This window comes from Cryptomeria japonica, chromosome 3 (assembly GCF_030272615.1).
Source record: "Cryptomeria japonica chromosome 3, Sugi_1.0, whole genome shotgun sequence".
Classification (NCBI taxonomy): domain Eukaryota; kingdom Viridiplantae; phylum Streptophyta; class Pinopsida; order Cupressales; family Cupressaceae; genus Cryptomeria; species Cryptomeria japonica.
In genome coordinates, this window is record NC_081407.1 from 420129904 (window position 1) to 420157062 (window position 27159).

A 27159-nucleotide genomic window follows, 5' to 3' on the forward strand; every position below is an offset into this window, starting at 1 on the left:
GGTATGGTGGAAGACAAGTAAGTATTGAGACTCTTAGTAACATCACCGGTAAGAGGTGATATGAAGTTGTGTGTTGGCATGACAAGTTGTAACTGGTATAAAGGTTGGTTGTTTGCTTGTGATAATGTTTGTGATAAAGAGGCAGAATGACAAAGAGATCACAAACTATCGGGGGTGAAGATGTGCTACTGGTGTAGTGTGCACTACCGGTTAGCAGCAGAGAGGTCTCACCGGTAAGGGCTTGTGCTGGTATGAGTTTGTTGAATGTTCAAGTTTAAACCGACATTGTGTCGGTGAGCTGAATGTATGTAGATGTGATGCCATGTGGAGCTGAGGTGGCAAGCATGCAGAGGTCGGTGAAGTTTCCATCGACATGGTTGTTGGAACAATTAGTCGACATTAATGAAACAACCACAAATCACCGGTCGATAACAGATTGATGCGGCTCGAGGAAGAATGAACAACGAAGAAAGATAGGAGAGTTGTTGGCGCCTGGATCGAAGCAAGGAAATCAGATTGCAAGAGAACCTCGAGAAGGAAACAGCTGGGTCATAAATGAGTTGACAAATTTCAAGGCCGGAAATCATGGTCGGGATTGCTATTTTTGGCAAATATGCTTTGGACAGATGGAAAACAAGTGATGGCTCATTTCTCCAATGCAGGTGTGTGATCCAAGGCGGATCGAATTAGATTGGATGTAGATTTATTCGGTAGAAGAAAACCCTAGCCACCCTCTGTTTAAATTGCTTTTTGGCGGGAAAGCTTCAGTTTAAATATGGCAACCCAAGACAAATAGTGTTGCTGCTGAAGAGTAAAGGAGAGTGTGAAATTGTTGTCTGAGAGCCGAAGAGATAAACACCTGAAGTCTTTATAAGTGAAGACTGTATCAATAAGGAGAAGCAGAGTAAACCGGTGTAAGGAACAAACCAACAGAGAGAGCATAGAATGCAGAGGTGAAAAACGGAAGGAAGCAATATCTGATAGAGAGTAATCAAGTGTGATTTGAACTCAGCAAAACAGAGGGAGAGTAGATTAAGCAGAGTTAGAACCAGCTAAAAGGCTAAGTTGCAGTGTGTATTGAGCTGATACAAACCGATAAATTAGAAACCGGTAGTGCAGAACTTTGAAGGGTTGCAAAACTTCATTTGCAGCAAGGATCTCATTTGTATAACTGAGTTTTAACATTGTTTTCACTAAGTAGGTGCTTAGTGCAGGGGTTGTAGCTCCTTTAGGTTGTAACCTATAAATTATGCAAGGGTTGGTGCTCCTTTGAGTTGGTGCACATTAATCAGGGGTTGGTGCTTCTTGGGTTGGTGCCCTAAAATTGTAATCAGAGCTTTTACATTGTGAGGCTGGATTGGAGCAAAAGATCTCCAACAGCTATTCTCACCGAGTTTTTTTCCACATTGGGTTTTCCTCGTGTATCTGGTGTTATGTGATGCATTCTTGTGTATTAATTATGTTGATGTTATAGCAAATCCTTTCACACACTTAGTTTGCACTATTTGAGCTACCGGTCAGCACTAAGTTTGTTTTATATTGTACCAATATATCCATGTTGAAGAAAAAGTGTTTAAATCACTTATTCACCCCCCTCTCAGTGATCCATTGTGTCCAACAATTGGTATCAGAGCTTAGGTACCCTATCTTGTCAAAGCGTTCTCTAGCTTGGGTAGATTTTGTTAAGTGTTCAAAATGGCAAGAAATGAATCAACCTCTTCAAACGCCCCTATGTTTGATGGTGTCAACTATGCGTTTTGGAGTAGAAGAATAGAAACCTATTTGTCCTCTCTAGGTTGTGATGTATGGATGTCGGTTGTGAATGGGTATACAGTCCCTAATAATCCCCCTACTGATCCAGATGCTAAGAAGGAATATGAGAACAATGCTAAAGCTGAAAATGTCATTCTTAGTGGGTTATCTGATAATGAGTTTGTTAAAGTCATGCATTGCTCATCTGGCAAAGAAACTTGGGATAAGTTGCAGAAGATATTTGAAGGCGATGCTAAAGTCAAGGAAGCCAAGTTACAAACATTGAGAGCATAGCTTGAGGGTTTGAAGATGAGAGATGAAGAGAAGATTGTTGACTATCTCCAAAGGATTGATGAAACAACAAACACCATTAGAGGGCTTGGAGAAGAAATAAAAGATGAGGTGGTAGTGAAGAAAGTACTCAAATCCCTCACACTTAAGTATGATACAAAGGTTTCAGCAATAGAAGAAGCAAAAGATCTAAAAGTTTTTACAATGGATGAGTTGTATGGTTCCCTTACTGCTTATGAAATGAGGATTGTCGGTACTGAGGGTGTGAAGAAAGAAGATGCATTCAAAACATCAAGAAAAGGAAAAGAAGAGTCTTCTCATGATGGAACCAGTGAAGACTCTGATGACATCATGACAATCTTTGTCAGAAGACTCAAGACGGGTCCAGGCAAATACAAAGGAATGTTTCAACTGTGGAAAGATTGGACATTTTGCTGCTCAATGTCCCTATGGTGATAAGAATGAAGATGATCAATCAAGTGGTAGCAGATCATACGCTAAGGATAGGAAAAAGAATGTCTATCGGCATGGTAGAAGAGGCTACCGGAAGCAGAGCAGTCTTTTTACACATGAAAATGATACCACTGATGAGGAAAGTGCCTCAGATGACTGTTTCAGTGAAGATGAAGTCAGAGCAAACCTTTTCATGGCACAAGAGGTTCTGGTACCTAAAGAAGGAGAAGAGGAAGAGCAAGAAGGAGAAGTAGATCTTGAAGCAGAGCTCATCAGTGCCTTGGAAGCGCTGAAGAAAATAAGAAGAAATCTGAAGAAGATGAAAAAGGCTACAATTGAAGAACAAGAGATGTTGGAAGAATCTTTTGAAGAATCCAAGAAAACAATTGCAAATCTAAAACCTCAATTGGAAGAGGCCAAGAGGATCTGTGAAGTTACTAGTATCGGCTTGAGTAAAATGGAGAAGGAGCATCAGAACCTGGAAGAAGAAATTGTCAAGCTTCGGAAGGAATTAGAGAAAAGCAAGGAAGAAATGAAAGTGAGAAGCAAATATGAAGGCAGCATCGAAGCTTTAGACAAGATGTTTAGCAAACAGAAGCAATCTAAAGATACCGGTGGCTTAGGATTTGAAGAGGGTCAAAGTTCAAACAGCAAAGACACATTCGGCAAAGAGATACAGTTTATTTCTTCAAATGAAGGTGAAGAGAAGAAGACATTCATGGTAAGCAAGGATATTGTTGGCATTGTGTAGTCATTGATGTCAATCGGTATAGGATAACTACCGGTATGAGAGATGTTTGTGCAACACTGTCGTGGAGGAGTACAGGATGAGATATCTTTTATACCACCTTGCGTTGCAGAACACCAGTAAGGTAAGGAAGAGAATGTCATTCAGAGGAATGATCACTGGAGTTACCGGTACACAAGTTAGTGTCTGACTTGTGTGGATGAAATGGTAAGGTTACCGGTACAGTGTATCATCGGTAAGGAGATTATGTCAACTAGTAGGTGAAGTGTTGACAATGGGCAAGATGCTTGGATGTTATTTGTGATGAAGAGACAGAATGTTACCTAAATAAAATCAACATTGGAGGAGAAGAATGAACAGCTCACCAGTATGTTGTGTGGTTGCAGAACAGCAGGACTCCCACCGGATGAAGATGTAGTCACCATGTGAAGAGATGATTGACAGTGAATGTGCCCACACCAGATCATATGTGCCTAGTTTATGTTGCGCAAACAAGGAAGCCACATGTGTGCATTGTAGGATGCAGATGACAAGGTATCACTCCACCAATAAGTGGAGCTTATCTCCTATTATGCATAATGTGCATTATAGTTTTGTGAGATAAGGAAGAAGAGGTAAAGGCAAGTGTTTGAAGGCTCACACCGGATCTACCAGTGAATCAAAGGAATGCCTCAAGTGCATGAAATGAGAGCTATGCACTGAACCGACAAAGAAGGCATGTTGGGATGCCGGTGCAGATGAAGAGTGATAGGTTTGTCAACCTGACAAACCGGCTGAGATGATATTCAATCTGGTCATGGAGAAGGCAAAGTGGAGCAGCTGAAGATAGAGAGTGCAACCGACCTACAAATGATGAAAACAGTTGGAAGTTGATAACATGGTGTCATCAAGAGTGTTTACCGATATGTAAGTCCACTGGTAATATGGACAAGGTGCTGATGCAGAAGACTTCCCACCTGGTGCAAAGGAGCATGCTAAAGATAGACATGTCTAGCGACCGGTGAAGGTGTTCCACCGGCAGTTCAGCATTGTGCAGACATGAAGGTTAACCGGTAAAGTGTAAGATACTGGCAGGGTTAGTGAATCGGCAAAAAAGAAAGAATCGGTTGTGTGTTTGGTCGGCGATCCTATCTGAACCGACACACCAATCCAAGCTGGTAGTTGGTCGACATGGATGCCACGTGGAGTCAAGGTGGCGGACTTGCATGCAGTGGTAGACGGAGTGTGCATCGACGAGGTAGTTGCAAGTTGGTCGATATTAATAGTAGATCTCGTAAATCATAGGATGTGTTGCAGAGGTTTGCGGCTTGAGGTCTAGAGGACAACAGAGAGCCATCTCGAAGTGATTGAAGAAATCGAAGTTGATGAAGGAAACTGCAAGACCAATCTTGGTGATTGATCAAGAAATCAACCGACGGGATAAAATGGCAGATTGCCAAAGATAGAAGGCATGATCAAGAAGGCACGACAATGGCGGTAATGTGCAAACAGTTGTCTGAGCGATCAGATCGGATAAGATCTTATTGGATTTGGTTTGCCTTGAGCTTGATGAGGAAACTCTAACCTCCTGAGATTTGAATTGGTTTGGCGGGAAAACCAGGTTATAAATAAAAAAGCCAAAGATATTGTTAAGTGCTACTGGATGGAAGAGGATAGAGTTGTTGCGAAGTGATTGAGTGTTGCAGATCAGTCCAAGTGAAAAATAGCATAAGATAACAATGACTGAAAGAGCGAAGGTAAAACCGGTGATAGGGTTTAACAGAGGGTTAACCGGTATGGTTTAAGCAACCGGTATAGCAGCTAGAGTGCATCTGAGGAGATAACCGGTAGGTGCTCATACCGGCAGGAAGACAGTTGAGAGGACTGAAGAGCAGAGCAATGAGGAGGAGATCCAGCAGAGTAGAAGAGTAGAGATGAACTGGTAGAGTTTACCGGCATTACAGCAGCAAAAGAGTGAATCGGTGCAGCAAAGAAGGTGTCTCATCGGCAGAGTGAGGTATATGTAATAGTTACAAGATTCACTTGTAACAGTATGACTAATTTTGTATTTAAAGTTATCATTGTGATCACTAAGTTGTAGCTCGGTGCAGGGGTTGTAGCACCTTTGGATTGGTGCCCATAAACTAGCAGGGGTTGTAACTCCTTTGGGTTGTAGCCCATAAATCTGTTAGGGATTGGTGCTCCTTGGGTTGGTGCCCTAAACATTGTAACAGAGATTCATTGTGAGGCTGGATTGGAGTAATAGACTCCAGTAGCATTTCTCACCAAGGTTTTTCCCATCTTGGGTTTTCCTCGTACATATTGGTGTTATGTGATGTCCCTTTGTGTGTGTTTGCTTTTGTGGTAGATATGATAACCAGTATATTCACATAGGATAGTTAAAGCAAAAAGAATTTGAGAACCACTGATTCACCCCCCTCTCAACGGTGCATTGTGTCTAATAGATACCGATAAGAAGACATATGCAGATGTTATGAACCGCCACACAAACCGGTATACACAATCAATGAACTGGAGGCCATACTCAATGCACCGACATGCAGATCAAAGGAGAAATGCAAGAGTTGATCATTAGGGATTCACCAGAGTTAGCAGCATGAAAGGAAGACCCCCAATGAGGCAGTTGTTTGCAGGTTCATGACAACCTAACCTGTATGTTCCAAATTTCTATGGTTATTGTCACCGGCATAATAAATTTGGTCATAAAATGACAGATTGTAGGAAGATGAATCTAAACCCTAGTTTTGAGAGTAGAAACTCATTTGCTACATTACAAAGTACAAATGTCACATGTTATAATTGCAATGAGTTTGGTCACAAGAGTTATGAATGTAGGAGTAATATGCAAATGTCCTACAAGAATGCCTTGAGTACATCTTACAGTGCTAATGTGAAATGTTATAAGTGTCAAAATTTTGGTCACATAGCAAGGTATTGTAAGCTGAGAACTGACGAGCAAAAGAAAATAGTACCGGATGAGAAGTTAGAAACATAACCGGAACACAAAGTGACAGAAGAGGAAAAGAAAGAAGAGAAACATGTTTGGGTAGAGAAGGAGAAAAACAAGACAAAGTCCAACCTGATTCTGCAGACTTCTCTACATGTTGAAAGGAGGAATCTATGGGTAGTTGATAGTGGTTGCTCAAATCACATGACCGGAGACAAGAAAAAGTTCATCAAGCTTGATGATTGGAATGGTGGTTCAATCCATTTTGGTGACAACTAGTCCATCAAGATCAAAGACTGGGGTACACTGAATATTGATGGCAAGCTCAAGGCTCATGATGTGTACCATGTGGAAGGACTAAAGCATAACCTGTTGAGTGTAAGTCAGATGTGTGACAAAAAGTACAAGTTTACATTTGACTCTACCAGTTGTCAGATAAGAAAGCAGAGTACCAGTCAGGTTGTGGCAGAAGGAAAGAGGACATATGGTAATGTCTACAATCTAAAGGAATGCTATGAGTCCCAATGTATGATGGGACAAATTGATGAAAATTGGGTTGGCACCGAAGATTAGGCCATGTGAACTTTGATAATCTGGTTAAGATAAGCAAGAACTGGTGTGTGAGAAACATACCTCAGATCATAAAACCGGGAAGCACATTTTGTGATGAATGTGTCAGAGGTAAGCAAGCAAAGGTCAGCTTTAAAACAAAGGAATATAACACCTCAAGATGTTTGGAGTTGATACATATATACTTATGTGGGCCAACAAGGACAAGAGCATTGGCTAGTGAAAGGTATTTCATGTTGCTCATAGATGATTACTCAAGAATGACTTGGGTAACCTTCTTGCATGATAAGTCACAAGTATTTGAGAAATTCAAGATTTTCAAGAAGATGGTAGAAAATGAAAGTGGGTACCAAGTAAAATGCTTAAGATTAGACCGAGGTGGAGAATTTTCTTCCAATGAGTTTGTTGACTACTGTGAGAGACATGGAATCCGAAGACAATATTCAACTGCAAGGACACCTCGGCAAAATGGGGTGGTAGAGAGGAGAAATAGGACAGTGAAGGAGATGGCTAGGACAATGTTGAATGAGGCCAACATACCAGATATATACTGGAAGGAATCAGTTCATACTGCAGTCTGCACATTAAACCGGGTACAATTAAGAGTAAACAGTAGAATGACTCTTTATGAGTTATGGTATGAAAGGAAACCATCACTCAAGCACTTCTGAGTGTTTGGAAGTAAGTGTTTCATCAAGAGAGATGTTGATGGATTAGGAAGTTTTGATTCCAGGAGTAATGAAGGAATCTTCTTGGGTTACTCAAACAAGAGCAAAGCCTACAAATGCTACAACAAGAATTCGAGAAAAATGGTTGTAGTATGAATGTGAGAATAGATGAAGACCTACATAAGAAAGAATCTGCACTGGCACCCTATATTGATGTTTCAAATGATGAGCATGAAGATCAATCTGAAAATGGACCAGTAGAGGAAGCACCAAGCAAGAACTCCAACCGGTATGTGCAGAAGAACCATCTGGAAGAATAGATCATAGGAGATAAAAATGAAGTGTGCAAACCAGAAGAAGACTAGCCCAGAATGATGAGCAGGTAAATTTCTGCCTCATGACAGAACTAGAACCCAAAACTTTTGATGAAGCTAGCAAAAGTGAGAAATGGGTAGATGCCATGGATGAAGAGTTGACACAAATTGAGAAGAATCAAACATGGGAACTTGTTCCTAGATCGGCAGACAAGAATGTCATAGGTACCAAGTGGGTCTACCGGAATAAGATGAATGAGGAAGGCAAGATAATCCGGCATAAAGCAAGGTTAGTTTGCAAAGGGTATGCTCAAGTGGAAGGTATTGACTTCGAAGAAACCTTTGCACCGATTGCTAGGTTAGAGGCAATAAGAATATTTTTAGCTTTCTCTGCCTATAAAGGTTACAAGGTCTACTAGATGGACGTCAAATCTGCATTTTTGAATGGTAACCTTGAAGAAGAGGTATGAACAACCGGAGGGTTATCTTTTATATGATAATGAGAGTTTTGTATGTCGGTTGAAGAAAGTCTTGTATGGCTTGAAGCAGGCTCTCAGAGCATGGTATTCCCGATTGGAATAAATACTTGAAGGAGCACAGCTTCCACAAAGGGAATGCAAACAGTAATTTGTATGTCAAGGTAAATGGACATCACATGATTATAGTAGTTGTATATGTGGATGATATTATCTTTGGTGGAGACAAGGACATCAAGTGCAAAGAATTTGCAGATCAGATGAAGACAGAATTTGAGATGTCCATGCTAGGTGATTTGTCCTATTTTCTTGGTTTGCAGATCTCACAGCAGGAGAAAGGAATTTTCATCTCCCAAACAAAGTATGCGAAAGACATGCTGAAGAAATTTCAAATGGAGGACAGCAAACTGGTAAGTACTCCCATGGTTACCGGTTGTAAATTGAGCAAACTAGATGAGTCACCGAAAGTTGAGCAAACACTATATAGGTCTATGAGTGGTAATCTGTTGTATTTAATAGCATCTAGACCGGATATTGTACAAGTTGTTTGCATGGTAGCAAGATTCCAAGCTACTCCTAAACAGTCTCACCTAAATGCAGTCAGAAGAATCTTCAGATATTTGCAAGGAACTATCAGCTATGGCCTGTGGTATCCAAAGAAAGGAGACTTCTCTTTGCAAGCTTATACTGATGCAAATTGGGCAAGAAATATTGATGACCAGAAAAGTACAAGTGGAGGTGCTTTCTACTTAGGTGACCAATTAGTATCATGGCACAACAAGAAGCAAGACTCAGTGTCATTATCCACTGCTGAGGCTAAGTATATAGTTGTTGCTACATGTTGTTCACAAGTGCTATGGATGAAGTAGACATTGAAGGACATACAGGTGGAGATATCGGATCCTATTCCAATCCGGTGTAATAACTCAAGTGTGATCAACATCTCCAAGAATCCAGTAATGCACTCAAGAATAAAACACATTGCAATCAAGTATCACTTCTTGAAGGAGAAGGTGGCTGACAAGGAAGTCATTGTTGAATATGTTCCTACTGGTGAGCAGATTGCTAACATATTTACCAAGCCACTTCCTTTGGGCCCAATTGAGTACTTGAGACAAAAGATGGGAGTTGTCCCACCATCTAGCAACACTTAAGTGCATAGGAGGATGTATGATTCAGGGGGAGTCAACCATTGTTACTATCTTACGACTCTTATATCATGAAGCATGGACACAAGGGGAGATTGTGTCCTAATCGGGTGTACTCAAGGGAGATATTATTGGTGTTAAACTAAGGTTCCCTTTTGCCATTGTTGTCGAAGGGGGAGAGAAACCAGAACAGACAATGTTGACATGAACGCCAAAGGGGGAGATTGTTGACATTGAATTGTCATTGATGTCAACCGGTATTGCAGACTACCGATAAAGGTATGTCACTCGGTATGAAGAAGATTGAACCGGCATAAGGAAGATTAACATGACGACTTGTCAACCGGCATGGTGGAAGACAAGTAAGTATTGAGATTGTTAGTAACATCACCGGTAAGAGGTGATATGAAGTTGTGTGTTGGCATGACAAGTTGTAACCGGTATAAAGGTTGGTTGTTTGCTTGTGATAATGTTTGTGATAAAGAGGCAGAGTGACAAAGAGATCACAAACTACTGGAGGTGAAGATGTGCTACCGATGTAGTGTGCACTACCGGTTAGCAGAAGGAGGTGGTCTCACCAGTAAGGGCTTGTGCAGGTATGAGTTTGTTGAATGTTCAAGTTTAAACCGACATTGTGTCGGTGAGCTAAATGTATGTAGATGTGATGCCATGTGGAGCTGAGGTGGCAAGCATGCAGAGGTCGGTGAAGTTTCCATCGACATGGTTGTTGGAATAGTTAGTCGACATTAATGAAACAACCACAAATCACTGGTCGATAATGGATTGATGTGGCTCGAGGAAGAATGAATGACAGAGAAAAATCAAGGAGTTATTGGTGTCTGGATCGAAGCAAGGCAATCGGATTGCAAGAGGACCTCGAGAAGGAAACAACTGAGTCATAAATGAGTCGACAGATTTCAAGGCCAAAAATCATGGTCGAGATTGCTATTTTTGGCAAATATACTTTGGACAAATGGAAAACGCGTGATGGTTCATTTCTCCAATGCAGGTGTGCAATCCAAGGCAGATCGAATTAGATTGGATGCCGATTTGGTCGGTAGAAGAAAACCCTAGCCACCCTCTGTTTGAATTTTTTTTTGGCAGAAAAGCTTCAATTTAAATATGGCGACCCAAGACAGATAGTGTTGCTGCTAAAGAGAGAAGGAGAGTGAAATTGTTGTCTGAGAGCCGAAGAGATAAACACCTTAAGTGTTTATGAGTGAAGACTGTATCGGTAAGGAGAAGCAAGGTAAACCGATGTAAGGAACAAACCGGTGGAGTGAGCATAGAATGCAGAGGTGAAAAACTGAAGGAAGCAATATCTGATAGAGAGTAATCAAGTGTGATTTGAATTCAGCAGAACAAAGGGAGAGTAGATTAAGCAAAGTTAGAACCAACAGAAAGGCTAAGTTGCAGTGTGTATTGAGCTGATACAAACCAGTAAGTTAGAAACCGGTAGTGCAGAACTTTGAAGGGTTGCAAAACTTCATTTACAGCAAGGATCTCATTTGTATAACTAAGTTTTAACATTGTTTTCACTAAGTAGGTGCTTAGTGCAGGGGTTGTAGCTCCTTTAGGTTGTAGCCTATAAATTATGCAGGGGTTGGTGCTCATAAATCAAGGGTTGGTGCTCCTTGGGTTGGTGCCCTAAACTTGTAATCAGAGCTTTTACATTGTGAGGCTCGATTGGAGCAGAAGATCTCTAACAGCTATTCTCATTGAGGTTTTTCCTACATTGGGTTTTCTTCGTATATTTGGTGCTATGTGATGCATTCTTGTGTATGAGTTATGTTGATGTAATAGCAAATCCTTTCACACACTTAGTTTGCACTGTTTGAGCTACCGGTTAGCACTCAGCTTGTTTTATATTGTACCGATATATCCCTGTTGAAGAAAAAGTGTTTAAATCATTGATTCACCCCCCTCTCAGTTATCCATTGTATCCACCAATTGTTTCCAAAATAAAGGAAATTAATAATCAAATCAATCCACATAAAAACAGACCTCCTTGATGCATGACTTAAGGAGATAACATGCCCAAAGGTCATAAGTTTTAACTCACAATCACTTTCTATCAAGAGATGAGTCAACTAGTCTAAGAGGTCAAGAGTTGAACTATCAATTAGTGGATCAGTTAGCTCCATCTGACTAAAACAATATAACCTTAGTAAATTGTAAAACTAATAGATATAAAATTCCAATAAAACATTAAATTTTTGACTGCTCTAGATGCCACGATGGACTCTAATCTAACCCAAGAATCACCAAAATGAAGCTTTTGATGCAAAATTACAGATGAACCTTTTACTCCTCAATGGACACAAACAAGCTACAAACACCAACAAAACTCTAAGACTGTAAGATTCAAGGGGAAACCAATCAAATGAGCCTAGATCTCGGTGAATGAAAAAAGTTACAATAGAAAATACTCCTTGATGCATGACTTGAGGAGATGACATGCCCAAAGGTCATAAGTTTTAACTCACAATCACTTTCAATCAAGGGATGAGTCAACTAGTCTAAGAGGTCAAGAGTTGAACCATCAATTAGTGGATCAGTTAGCTCCATCTGACTAAAACAATATAACCTTAGTAAATTGCAAAACTAATAGATATAAAATTCCAATAAAATATCATTCTCCATACATTATAAGTTGTCAGGAACCTTCCTCAATAAACCTGTAACAGTTCCAAAGGCTAATGTTGCTAGAGTCACTGTCCACTGCCTGTTGCAGCTCCATTGGGTCACAATGCTCTGGCCACAGTATGATCTTATTAATGTTCATAATGGAAATTACAATTCAATTCGATGGCAACAAGAGCATGCCATTCAAGACAGAATAAATTTAAAGAATATTAAACAATCCTGATGGTTTTATTCCCTTTTGCAGCTAACATGCTCATGGCAGTGGGCAATCTATAAAAAATGACGAAAATAATCAAGAAGAGAATGATCGGAATTTTGATAATGGAGATGGAATTGAATGATAATTGTGATACATGTTTACAATTTGTTTCCAAACTCCTAATGTTGGTACAATTTAACAAATTTATTTCCCAATTCCTGAGGGATGTGCGAGTTAATAATTTGTCTCCCAACTCCTAAACCTAAATGGTGAACATATCACAACACAATACCTCAGGTGATAATTCTTCTGCATGTGAAAATCATCAGGTCACATCACCTTAGTTTCAATGCACCTACCTGGAGCACATCATCAGATCACAGTAATTCTGGTCAGTATGCTTCTGCATGTAAAAATCATAATTTACATTGCCAGTGCCAACATGCTTGAATCCAGAGTCTCTGATATACGTAAAGAAACAACTACGATTAAAAGCATAATTCCTGTGTGACTTCCTCCAGCAGATCACATCTTGATTGTTAGGGCAATATCTTCTATTACTTCAATCATATACCTTGGGAATGGCAAGTACCAATACTGAGATCAGCTATGAGCATCAGTTAAATTCAGAAACAGGGACCAAATTTTTGTTGTGGGTGGCAGGCACTTTGATTTACATGGTAACTTGAATGTAACATTTTGGAAATCTAAACTGATGTCAATTCTTTGCTTATGGCCTCCTTCCTTTCAACTTCACCATAATTTTCATTCTCTCCTTCCTGTATATGCATACTGTCTATTCTTGTACAAGGGGCTGGAAGCAATAAATTTACAAGAGCAATGGATTCAATCATGTGTGACTTTAAAATCCATCGCTGTAATTGAGTCTTATTACATATTATGCGTCCCTTGCTCCATGCTACATAGCTGAATGGTGCTTTTATGTCCTGGAGAAATGAAAAGACTGCCTTTGCAACAGGAAACTGCTTTGCACCCTTATTTTGTTCTAGTTCACCTCTTCTGAAACAAAAACAGATAGACTTTAGGGGAAACTGCAATTAAAAGATATCCCGAAAAAAAAGAGCACAAAGCCACAGCCTAACAAAAGCAATAAGCTACAACAACTCTTACACAGTGATTATGCTGGCAAGCTGAGAAATATTCTCTCTATTGGTAGCCAATCTATGGGTATCAGTTAGCCAAATTGAGACGGATGTCAATGCAGCACCCACAGACATTCTGAACAAACAGACAAAAGGAGAGGATTGTATTAATATAAACACGAAAGATGACAACCAGCCTTTATTATAATGAAATTGTTAAATCACGGTATTTAAAATAAAAATCTTACAAAAAAGATGAAAAGCCAACTTGTAATAAAAGTTAAACAGGGCAAATAGAAGAAAGGCAAACACGTTCCCATTAAACAAAAGAAAAAGTGAACAACCAACCTATGCACATCTACTGAAGATACCAACTTGGTTTTCCGAAATACTTCTGTGAAAACTCTGCGCTTTCTTGCTTCTTCAAGTACTTTAGCAGCTCTAGCTTTTTGACCCAACCACCACAATGCATCCAAGACTGCATTGTAGAACACCATGGCTACTCCAAGACCTTCTGTTTTTAAAGTATCAAACAAATATTCAACCACTTGCCAGTTTGAGTCATCATCATAATCACCCTTGATCATTGCCCCGAACACTCTTAGAGAATTTGGTACCCTAGGTGTCTGCATTTCTTCCAGTAATTCATAAGCATCATCCCATCTGAACATCACACAAAAGAGTTCAATACAAGAAGCAAGAGCAAATGGCTGCCTGACGTCTAGCATGGGTATATCAATTTCTAATTTATGAAACAAACTTGATCATAATCTTACAGAACATTTAGTTTGAAATTTATTGCAGAAAAATAAGCATCAATTTATTACATGAGCAAGCACAAGAAGAATTTCAGGCATCAGTCATATACAGCATTCACATTTAGTACTTGCAAATACACCTTTGAAAGACTTTTTTATTATTTTACTACCAGCAATCCATTTTTTATTTTTTTTGATAAAAGCTAAACTGTATTAAATAAAGATGGAATTACAAAAAACCCAGAGCTGACGCCTCAGAAGAATCTCTGGGTACAGTGTAAAATATTCATACAAAATACAATAAGAGCCGATATAACAAAGAGAACTAGAGGAAAGCTTTTCTATATACTTTTACACTTTACACTGTCTTTCGTTTTCCTTTCATGAGAGCTACAAGCATAGAAATGGTGTACCTCTAACTTTCTAAGAGTGGATGCGAATATCGGAACACTGGTGTTAGGTGGATGAATGTGTAGAGGCCACAGTGTTTCTTATTTGAAGGCCCTTTTTCTGATGGATGACATCTACCAATTGCCTTCTTGCCTTACCAGTTGTGATGAATTGCTTCAGTTACATTATGAAGGATTTAATAGCTTAGCCTTGGAATATGCGGATATTCTACTTGCTTTTTGAGGCAAAGAGATGGCAATCGATTCTTTCTGAGATAGAGAACATTGGTTAAACACAGGCTAATACATTTATAATTTTATTTTGTATTTCCTGGTCATCTCCACATTGTCTCCACTACATAGATGAGGCCCTGTAAACTATCATTGATTATTTCTAAAGAAATCTGGATTAGTGAGTTCTTGCTTTGAGGCATTTTGGCATCAAGGAGAGTGAAGTCTTGAGGGAGGTGGTTGTAGACCACTTGGGAATATTGTTTTTAGAATTGTTGAAGTTATTTGATGTGATACAGAATAGGATACATCTTCCAAATTGACTGGTTCTGATTAAATATGCAAGCCTTCACGTTTTGTTTCTATCTATTTTTTTATCCCCTTGTACTGCCAGCTTACTGGTTTGTGTCTTTGACAGTTGCATGATAACCCAATTCCCACTTTCATTGCATGTAGCCCTGTTGTATTACGAATTTAAATACCCAAAAGTTTCCTGAAGGAAAGGAACAGAATGAGTCTCTGAAAGCTCCTCCAATTTATGCTTGCTCAGGATTGGTTTTTCCAGACCCATCAAAATTGACTTTCATCCAACTCTCAGGAGGTGGAGTTCATTGGGTTTTGGGTATGACTGAAAAGAAATCGTATTTATAAACATGCAGAATTTGCCAATTTTTTCGCATTATGTGATCCTGGATTTTGGGAGAACAGAATTTATCAAGGGGTGCAAGTAAATCCAGCCTCTATTTTTGAATCGACTGATGAACATATTTGCTTACAAGAAAAGTTCATATTTGTTGGGTGAAAGAGTATAGGATGATCATTCTGAAGCCAGTTGTGGCAAATTGATGGACCAATCCATCATGTCTTATCAATTGATCTGACATTAGGAATCCCCCATGCAGAACTTGTATGATTCCAATGAGTATTATATGTCCTGCCTCGTCAATTGAGGAAGGCATGAGTTGATGGTATAGTGCAATATGCCAGTGATGCGTCACTATATTTTATTTTATCCAAAATGAAGGAGATATGAATACATGTCAAGATTAAGGTAGATTTAAACCAATCTATTTTCTGTCTTATGTTGTTGAATTTTTTCACAATTAGACTTGAACATAGAATTGTGTCATCTACAAATTGGTAACCTATATATCTTTGTTCTCCACTGATCAGAAGCCCATATATTTTTACCTTCCCCCTTTTCTCCTTCAAGAAGTCTTAGACAGTTTTTGCTCATTGTAATAAAGATATAAGGTACGTAGGTAGGTCTCCTCTTATTAGGCCTCAAGAAGATATGAACCTATTGCCTGGGTGCCCATTTATTCAGATTCTGAAGGTGGGAGTTGAGAAACAGTTCTGTATCCATTGATTCCATTCAATGACTTTGTCAATGAAATCAATTGCTTTCAGTTTTTTGTATATTAGAGACACATTAGACCTGCTAAAGGCTTACGACATCCAATTCCATGAATAGACATGAAATTTCTTGAGTTTTGGCAGAGTGCTACTGTTGGATGGTAATTACTGAGTTTTGGCAGAGTGCTACTGTTGGACATGAAATTTGTCTGTCTAGGAGAAATGTTGATTGATTTTTTTATATCAATTTTGGAAGGTTTTCAGTGGACTACCTATGAGCTTGGCAATAATTTGGTATAACATATCGCAAAGTGATAAGGTTGCTTAAGTTACCTTGTGGTATGAGAACCAGATTTATGGCATTCATCTTAGTCAGCATGAAAATGTTTCTTCAAGATTCCTCTACTATTTTTAATCTCTTCCTTGATGACATCCAAGAAAGTCTGGTGGAATAGAGCAGAGAATCTATCTGGATCAGGTGATTTACCCTTATTTATTGGGAGTCAAATGATTTTTTAGTTCCTCTTCTCCCATATATTTTTGTAATGAGATCATGATCCTTCCTGTTGATGGGTGTTTTATGACCACACCAACACAGAATAAAGTGCCAAAGGACACTCTATCCTCTCTTGAGCAAAGACCCCTCGTATGCTAAGATTGCAAAGATCGTACAAGTGACTCCAAGGTTCCTACTGCGAACATGCGACTTTATGTTGGATATGAGCTCATTTGGCTTGATGTATGCTGGTAATTTGAGTGGGACTTACGTGGGGTGAATCGATCTTTTAAGAAGACTTAAACAAATTTGGGTTCCAAGGAAATATTGCTAATGATATGGCAGTGAGAAGTGCTTTTGAAATGTTCCAACGAAATATGCTGAAAGTAAAAAAGAGTAAGGGTTGAGAGATTCTATTCTACTCCTAAGGACAATGATGACAATGGATAGTGCTTTGATGGACGAATTCCAAACAAACCAAGTTCTACTTTGCCAAGATCAACTACAACTACACAAGGACTGGTGCAATCTTCCAAGGGTAATGCATAGGATTTTCATATCATAATGAACACCATCATAATGAACAATGAACATTCAACGATTGAAGTTAAGCATCCATAAAAAGGGGGCTCGAGCTAACTTTATACTGCAACTTATAATCAATAAGATGCAAAAAGTATGAGCCATGGAAATTCATCAAACACCATCGCATTCTCCATCAAAATCAAAGTACTTCATCTAACAATTTGAAAGCAAATCAAATCTATTCGAAAAAGAGGAAACCATGCAAACTCCCAAAACAATACAATAATCACCTAAACTTCAATGAGCTACATTTTTTTATTATGGTAGTTTCTGGCAGTAATTTCACAAAAGTCTCCCTTATTACAAATGAAGGGGGTGAACCCCTTTTATAGGCCTCAAAAAAGACAATGAATGACCACGATTTAAACGGAATCAAGGGCCGAGATTACACCATGCAAACCCTAATTAGGGTTTGACTAAGAATACCCCTTGTGGTGCAAGGTAGTGGATCTAGTAATTAATGAGGGAACAATACGCCGACTAGGCATTCAATAACTCATTGCCTAAAATAGTGTGTCCACTATCCCCCTCTCTAGCGGCAAATGCAATGAATTGGGTCATAACTATTTTGAGCTTGCCCACAAAGACACTTGGCGTAGTCTTGAGTTTGAACTTCATAATGGCCACATCCTTTTCACACCTGCAGAAAAAAATTTCCCATCCTAACATTGCCTCCTGAGTTCTACGTGTGATGCTTGAGAATATGGAAATGTTCTCCAAATCATCCTCTAAGAAAGATTCTATGTAAAAGAATTCCTCCAGCCTATTTCTCAAATTATCCACTGCCAACTCCTCATCGGTCGATCTCTTTGTAAACAATGCCTCAACTGTATTGAGGATTCCTTCCTGAATGTTCTTAATTGCTTTCCTCAATCAAGCTGACTACACAATACCACCGAGGGAAGTCATATGCTTCATTTTCCCTTATGACTTCACAATCTATCAATGCTTGCTTGGGAATTTCAATCAATGCTTCCAAGCGTAGAATGGTCTTATCCTGGTAAATGTGCATATCTTCCCATGCCTAATCTACATTTTGTATTCTATCAAGAATAGCTATGACTCTCCCATACATCTGATCCAAATCCTTAATGAACTTACATGTGGCAGTATAAACGTTCTTCACCCACTTCTTAGTGCCTTGGGTGATCTTCCTCATCTCTTCAAGGCCATTAATTGATTCCTTTGGAAGAGTTGTAGGAGGAACAAATGCCTAATCTTCCTACCTAACTGGCTACATTAGGTATTGCACATACCCACACAAAGCTTTGTTCTCGCTTTTCAATCTCTTGTATTTCTCTTCCATCTTCTCTTTCAATGTCTGAATGGAATCATCAAAATCTTCTATTACCTGTGCCTTGGTTGCATGTCCTAGATCGACTGTCGTTACATCATATTCTTCTGGAGTGATTTCATTCCTAGCTTTGTCAGTCTTTGGCACTACCACATGTAGAATTTTGGATCCTGATTCATTCTTGGTGATCTTGGAGAATTTCTTTGCCTCCTTCTCTATTGGCTTATTTATTCGATTTAGAAATTCCTCCAACTCAAGCGCTGGATCAATTTATTCTATGGGATCCTCTCTCATCCTTTCTATTACCCATTCTGGAGCAACTGATTGTTGATCTTGCATTTATAGTTGTTCTTTCTCCTGCATTATTTCCTCATGGAATTCTTCTTCAAGATTTCTCAAATCTCCAACTGCTACTATTTTGAAACATTCCTAGATATGAAAATCTGTATCTGGAGGGAGTTCTTGTTCTTCATTCCTTTGTTGAGTAAACTCTCTAGAAGCATTGACACTTTTTGTATCTTGTGCTTTTGGAGTCATTTGGCCCTCTTCTTGTGACTCATTCCTTGTGCTAAATCTAGTTATCCCTCATGTGTAAAGGTAAATGTGCATATCTTCCCATGCCTGATCTACATTTTGTATTCTATCAAGAGTAGCTATGACTCCCATACATCTGAACCAAATCCTCAATTAACTTACATGTGGCAGTGTAAACGTTCTTCACCCACTTCTTAGTGCCTTGGGTTATCTTCCTCATTTCTTCAAGGCCATCAATTGATTCCTTTGGAAGAGTTGTAGGAGGAACAAATGCCTGATCTTCCTCCCTAACTGGCTACATTAGGCGTTGCACATACCCACACAAAGCTTTGTTCTCGCTTTTCAATCTCTTGTATTTCTCTTCCATCTTCTTCATCTTCTCTTTCAATGCTTGAATGGAATCATCAAAATCTTCTATTACATGTGCCTTGGTTGCATGTCCTACATCGACTTCGTTACATCATATTCTTCTGGAGTGATTTCATCCCTAGCTTTGTCAGTCTTTGGCACTACCACATGTAGAATTCTAGAACCTAATTCGTTCTTGGTGATCTTGGAGAATTTCTTTGCCTTCTTCTCTATTGGCTTATTTATTTGATTTAGAAATTCCTCCAACCCAAGTGTGGGATCAATTTCTTCCATGGGATCCTCTCTCATCCTTTCCCTTACCCATTCTGGAGTGACTGATTGTTGATCTTGCATTTCTAGTTGTTCTTTCTCCTACGTTATTTCCTCATGGAATTCTTCATCAAGATTTCTCAAGTCTCCAACTGCTACTATTTTGAAACATTTCTCGATATGAAGACCTGTATCTGGAGAGAGTTCTTGTTCTTCATTCCTTTTCTGAGTAAACTCTCTAGAAGCATTGACACTTTTTGCATCTTGTGCTTTTGGAGTCATTTGGCCCTCTTCTTGTGACTCATTCCTTGTGCTAAATCTAGTTATCCCTCTTGTGTAGAGGTCAACTTCAACTTCTTGCACACTTGAGGAATTGCCATCTCTACCTTTTCTGTTGTGGTTCTTCTCTCGGGACATCATGCCTTTTCTTAGATTGTGAATCTCGGACAATGTTCTTCTCTTTTCCACGCTCTGCTTTTCCTTGTGGATTTGTTCCTACTTTGGCCTCAATTATTGATGATTCCTCAGTTGCTTCATCCTGTGATTCTAGATCTCCCATCAGATCATAAGTCAAGCGAGCATTCTTTGTTTTTAGTTTGTTGATTTGATGCTCCACCCAAAATCTTGTGCAATTTTGTAACTGGCCTGCTCAGCGTGTCAAGATCAACAATCTCTAGCTCAGACCAATTAGGTCCTAGGATTGGCTTGCCTTTCTCTTTCTCAAAATCAGGGTGAACATTATTCACATCTTCTTCCACCTAGTCTAGCACTAGGAAGAGTTCACATATCCTTATCATCTTGAGGGGTATCTTGGAAAACATTCTTTTCCTGACCTCATATTCATCCTTAGCATTATCCCAATACTCCTCGAGTTGCATCTTGTGCCTATGCCTTACGCCAGCTACCATATTTATTCTATCATAAGGATCAAAATCTGACCTAGCTATGTGATATGTGAGGTGGTAGAACTATAGTTCCTCTACTGACTTTTCCGTTGCTGAGAGTGATGGGCGGCATACTTCATCAGAATCTCCCATTATGATTGGAAACTCGATTCCACCTTCCTTTTTTTGGATTTTGTCATAAATTGCCAATTGCCTTGTCACTTCGAGCAATACCATCTTATCAGTCAAGTACCTCGGGAGCCTATACGGATGAGAAGAGAATCCTTGAAGCCAGATGTAAGTGAACCTTGGGAACTGGATGATCCATGAGCCGTACCTTTTTATCAATTTCCTTGCTTCTTGTGACGGCCTCATGTGAACGCCACCTTGTAGAGACCGAACAATATACATGGTGAAGGCGTCATTAGCTCTCTTGAAATTAGCAGTGTTGTACAAGTGTAACTAAGGGTAGCATACGTACACTTTGAATCATCCTGGACCACACCCTATGGGTCCTTTGTTCATTAATCTATTGAATCTGGCCATCCTTGCTAACATGTAAACAATGTACGAACATGTAAAAGGATCGAGAATGCCTCAAATTCTTCAATCGTTCATCCAAGTTGTCACTGATTAACCTTGCCCAATCCACTACCTTTATTGCATCCATCACTTCCTCAATGAAGTGGAACATCCATGTCTGCAAGATGAATGCTTGCGGGCATCCCATGATTCGTCTGGATAGCATCCCGAGGTCACTATATTCTTGCTTGAAGTCCATCTCGGTAAGTTGCTTCGACATCTTGGAATGATGGGGCTTTGGCTTCTACATCCATTTACAGTTGATGACACCTGTGCACCCATCTGCTCCGGAATCATAGAGCCTCAATGCCCTCTCCTTTGTTTTGCATACCATGGAATGATACGTGGGAATCCCAAAAGCCTCGGCAATTGCTTCAGCTGTGAGATTTGCCAACAGCTTGCCAACAGAAGCTATCTTCGCTCGAAGTTGTAATACTTTGCACATTCCACAATCAATTTTGGGCATTATATAGCAAGAGGAAAACCAGTTGCTGCCACAATTCCACTTCGAGTCATCTTCTTAGCTAAAGCTAACAGAGGATGTCCTTCATGACATTCTCCTCCTGAATTCATCCAAATTGAGAGCTCCCAGGTTGATGTCGCTGACTTCTTTCCATTTTGACACGATCGGAGATTCCAAGAGAAATCCTTTGGGCTCATTCTTGATCTAGGTCTATCTTGACGTGCTTGCCACCTTTGATTCTGCCATCTAACTTCCTGCAAAATAAAATAACCAACATTAGAATTATGTCAAGGAATGTTTAATTTATCATGAGAAGTAAACCACATTCTATATTCCAGACTTGGAATAATTTTGAACCTCTGAGGAAAAGAATTCCTAGATGAATAACCACACCTTACCTTCAATAGCACACTTTGCTCTTGCTTGTGCTCCTCAACCTGCAATGTGAAAAATGAAACTTCATGCCCCATTAAATAGAGAATTCGCCCTCTTTGTTGCCAAGTTGGCAGTGGGGTATTTTTAGCAACTCGTTCAATTCTTTCCAAAACACTTTTCGAGGTTTCTATTGTTGGGAGAAAGTTGACTTGTCTTTTCGATGGACCCCACATGTCACATCTTATCCTAAATATTACTTATGCGTTGAAATATATATATATATATATATATACCACACCCCCCTTTATTAAAAATATTACCATGGGCGTTCCACTTTTTTTATTTTTAATGCCACTTGTTGTGATGTATTCACACATCGCCCCATTGCAAATGGGGACCCCCACTTTTTTTTGTTTTCTAGGGTAGTGGTTAGAGTCTTGGCTATTAACCTTTGCATTGGAGAGGTATAGTTGGTCAAGAGGCCGGAAATCAGGGGGATGGCCCTTCCTATGAGGAGTAAAACGAAGTAATGTGAGATGAGTGAGCGGTGGTAAGAATGGTTGTGAACTCGATTGGTCAAGGCCTACAATGGTGAAATGGTGAGGAGAGCTTTGTTGATGTGTTGTTTAGGCACATGCGAACACAGAATAAAATACCAAAGTATCTTATCCTCTCTTGAACAAAATCTTTTGGATGCTGAAGATTTAACTTAAGGATCACCCAAAAAGACTCCCAAGTTCATATAAGTAGGATCACTACGTGTGGATAAGCTTAGTTGTTCGTTGTGATTGTTGTTTCATCAAGGGGCATTTAAGGTTCGAAAAGATTTCATGAAGTGACTGCAGAAGGCATGCAATGAGATTTTCTCCTAAGACTACTAGATGATTACCCAAAAAACGGCAAAAGGATGAGGGTTTAGTGGAATTCTAAGCTACTCTAAAATGAATGAATGAATGAATGAATGAAGAAATGACACAAGTGAAACTCAACTAGTTATAGCTTTGCCATGCACAAACAACTCCACTAGAATTAGTGCAATCTTCTAAGGGTGTTTGAAGATTTTCAAATCACTACTAATCATAGACACCATCAATTGAATGCATATCAATGATTAAGCAATAATCAAACTCTTAACACTTTCAAATGTTCCAGTTGACCACACAAGGCTCGCTTACAATCAAGAAGAAAGCTAGTGGTATAGATAACGCGCTTCACAATATATCAAATGCAACATTCCATCATCTAATCTAAAGACTAAAACTAACATCAAAGATTGACTTGAGATGACAAAAGAACCATGTAATAAGCTTCAAGGATTGAGCAAAACACAATAACTTCAATGTTTCAATGATCCAAAAGCCAAACAACAACAATTCTTTGAGTCTTTCTCTTGCCAATATTCTAGCACTATTACTCTCTTCTACTCTATTGCTATTACTATTGCTATCATTGCTTGTTTCTATTATTAAACATTACAAATGAAATGAGTGGAGCTTATATAGGACTCCCAAATACAATGAAGGGCCGAGATCGAACGAAGATCAAGGGCCAAGATTTTGCCACCTAAACCATAATTAGGGTTTAATACAAATGAAAACCCTATCAAGATAATCATCACCATGAATGAACCAATAAGAAAACAACATGTGCTGACACGAAAATCGAGGAAGCGTCCTCCAATAGGAATGTGAAATGCCACATAGGATCATAACAAACTATCTTCTAGAATCTGGTTCCCTTTCTCACGTTCCTTTCTAGCATATTCGATGAATCTAGTCACCATCTCCTCTATCTCAGTCATCGAGATCTCAAGTAGAGATTTCAGCTGCTCTTCCATGTGCATGACTTCATCGAAAGCTTTGACGATGGCATCTTCCCATTCAGGTTCGAGCTCTTGAGTTTTACTTACCAAGACTACGAACTCTAGTATATCATTCATTTGCTCCTTGGTTGTTATACCATCTGTACCTTAGAAGATAATCTTTATTCTTTCTTGAAACTCCTTGGACTCTATAATTGTCCCTAGATCAATCTTCCTTCCCAAGACAATTTGTGCTACTCCCACTATCTTATCATGGATTTGGTGCAAATCATCCTGAATTTGACTACATCTGTTTCCAATCTCCTAGAAGATAATCTTCTTTGTGCGAAGCAAGCTACTCCATTGTAGAAGATTAGGGGCAGTTCCTTCTTTTCTTACTTTCTCCCTTGATAGGACCTCTCTTGGTGTTTTCCTTATTACTTGAAGCATTGGGATGATAACATCTCTAGCATGAGTAAATGCATCGGAGGCCTCTATGAGTACATGAATTCTCTCAAGGACCCTTATGACTATATCAAGTGTTTGCATGATGTCCTTCATGAACTTGCTCACTCTAGTGTAGGAATCATCTATCCATGCATCCATCAATTGTGCTGAATTCCTCATTTTCTCCATATGATCAACCGACTTTGCGGGAAGCAAGGGAGGTGGTGTAGCTGCTGGGCTTTGATGCGTCAATGGTTGTTGAAACTGTTGGACGTAGTTCCTCCATGCATTTATCTCCTTTTCCAATCTTCTATTCTTCTCTATTTCAGCTTTCAACATGTCATTGACAGCCTTCACTGAATCAGTCGCATCACCTATGGCATGCTCGAAGGTGAGTGGACCCAAGTCAATGGTCTCCATATCATACTCATCGACTGTAATTTCTCCTTCATATTTCTCAACTCTTGGGGTGGCTATTTGCAACTTTCTTGATCCCGAGTCATCTCTGATCACTTTTGACATCTTCATAGCTTTCCTCTTCTCAGTGACTTCTTGAGTTCGGCTTAGAAGACTTGCTATGTCATATGTTTGTTCTTCTTCTTCAGCCACTATCACTTCTTGAGCTAATCTTTCCTTTAACCACTCCGGAATGGAAGATCTCCCTTCTTGAATTTGTGCTCCTTCGAGCATTTGCTCATCTCTAGGTGGTGAAGTAGTTTCATCATTATCTTCTCCGCCTTCTTCAATCTCCTGAATGAGGTGTGTGAAATCTTCTTACTCTTGAGATGCCTTCTCTTTGTCTTTAGCATTGTGGATTGTAGACTCAGCTGATTCATTGGCTCCTTGACTCAACTCTTTTTCAATCTTTAGTTCTTCTGGTCTGAAAGGAGGATGATTCGCACTTGATTTATGCTTCTTCTTTGTGGGTTATTTTTCACCATGATCGTCCTTCCTCTTTGATCCTCTTGAATGAGATGGTTGGGGTGCGCTGCCACTTGCACTAGCTTCATCTTCTTCTCCTCTTTCTTCTAAGTGGAATGTTGATGTTATATTTTACTCTTTCAACTTTTGGTGTTGCACATCTACCCATTTGCGAGTGTACTCCAAGACTAGTTTCATTAACTCCTTCAAATCATCAATCTCCAAATCTGCCCATTTGAATTTGACTTCCTTGTCTTCTTTAGCGTAGGCTCCTTCAAGATATCTAACACTATCTTGAACTTGATCAGCTACATGAAACAACTTGCTTTCTCTGATGAAAACGAGTGGTAGCCTAGAATAAATCTTCCATTTTACCTCTATATCCTTTTGAATACTCATCCAATAATCTTCAAGATGCCATCGATGCTTGTTGTTCCTTCCCAAAACTTCCTTCGCCTTGCCGTATGGATCAAAGCACTCTCTCATTGTGAATGGCTTGAGTGAATGAAGTGCTAACTCTCACTCAGCATCTTTGGCTGCATGAATGGATGGGCATGACTCAATGGAATCTCCAAGTGTAATGGGAAAAGAAACACCAGCTCCATGCTTATGTCTATATGCTTTGATATACGCCAATAACTGTCTCACCACCTCAAGTAGCACAACTCTGTTTGTTGGGTACCACGGCAACACGTAGGGAGGAACAGGAGATCCTTGAACTCTGATGTAAGTGAACTTCGGGAACTGAATGAACCATGCACCATGTTGCTCTACCAATGTTTGCGCTTCTGGAGAGAGTCTTTGTTGTGATCCACCTCAGAACTGCCTTGTGATATGCATAGTGAATGCATCATTCACCCTCCTGTATTGTTGTTTCGGTGGATGTTTGAGTTGCGGATAACAATCATACAATTTGATCTCTCCAAGTCTCCTTCCAATTACGCCTGTATACATGAGTCCTGGATATTCAAAATTTCTCACAGTGGAGTATATGACGTAAGCGCTCATATAGAACGTCCTGGTGCACATTAACCTCCTTAATTGCTTATCAATGTTGTTGCTAATAAGTCTTGCCCAATTGATTGCCTTTTTGTCATGGGTGACAGTCTCAATGTAGTAGAACATCCATTCCTGGAAGTATGCAGCCTCAGGTGCACCAACCAATCAATGGAGCAAGGTGATGAAGTCTCTATATTCATCATTGAAGTCAATCTTGTGCGGTCTATCAGGCCATCTGCTTCTTCCTCCTCTACTCTTCTTCAACCAAAATTTATCGATGATCTTCGCGCGAGCATCAAGGTTGTCATCACAGGCTGACTTAGCTTCTTCCAAGGTTATGTAGATCATTTCCTTGGGCTCAGGTAGATGAAACGTCTCGCTGATTGCTGTTTCCGAGAGATATGCGAGCACCTTCCAATCCTTTGCCATAATTCTCCTCGATTCAGAGTCATAGTGTTGAGCACACTCTATGATGAGCTCATAGCATTGCACCACAGGAGGAAAGCCAGCTGCATTTATTAGTCCACTTTCGATCATCTTCTTGGCTGTTGCTGTAGGTTCGTTGATATATGATGGGTGGCGAAACTTCTTGGTATCGAACTTGCCAAGATGAGTGTCTCCAACGTTGCTCCAATTTGACGTGATCCTGCTCTCGAACGCACTCCCCTTCATATATTCCTTGATGAGCGCTTAGCGGGAGAGAATCTTGTTTGATTTAGGAGCCGCCATCTTTTACCTATGAGAGATGTTGAAGTTAGAGTAATGGTGATGCAATGAAGGTTCTTTTCTTAACTAAGGAATGAGTTTTACACCTTAGATGCGAAATTGATTACTAAATAGGACTGATTTGTCTATTATATGCATTAGGAAAAGTCTAATTTATTTCAACAGAATGACTTTCAATCCCAAATCAGACCTGCTCCTGATTTTGCATCAGTCTAAACAATACACTTACTTCTGATTTTTAAACTTTAACTTCAAAATCTAATTAGTGAAGCAACTGCTGATGTACAAGGGTTCGCTGTCTTCTTGATCTTCTACTACTGGAGGATTAAATTCGCATTACAACCTGCCCTAAATTCACCCTTGTTGCTGTCGATCTTTTGTGTGA

General features: G+C 39.6%; 1 protein-coding gene across 2 annotated transcripts in view; it reads right to left on the reverse strand.

Annotated features, from left to right (window-relative positions):
• Window positions 1-12119: 12119 nt before the first annotated feature.
• The window catches only part of LOC131070452 (pentatricopeptide repeat-containing protein At1g74850, chloroplastic), a 52831-nt gene continuing 37791 nt past the window's right edge, over window positions 12120-27159 (reverse strand). Inside the window, exons 3-6 of one of the 2 annotated variants that reach the window (XR_009112328.2) lie at window positions 13664-13978; window positions 13344-13451; window positions 12787-13232; window positions 12120-12571 (exon numbers count right to left, since the gene is read on the reverse strand). Coding sequence is in view for 1 of the 2 variants with exons in the window: in XM_058006007.2 (XP_057861990.1) it covers window positions 12920-13232; window positions 13344-13451; window positions 13664-13978 (736 nt within the window). In the remaining variant the exon portion in view is untranslated. Of the gene's footprint in view, window positions 13233-13343; window positions 13452-13663; window positions 13979-27159 lie in introns of both variants that reach the window. The other variant, XM_058006007.2, reaches the window with a different exon arrangement.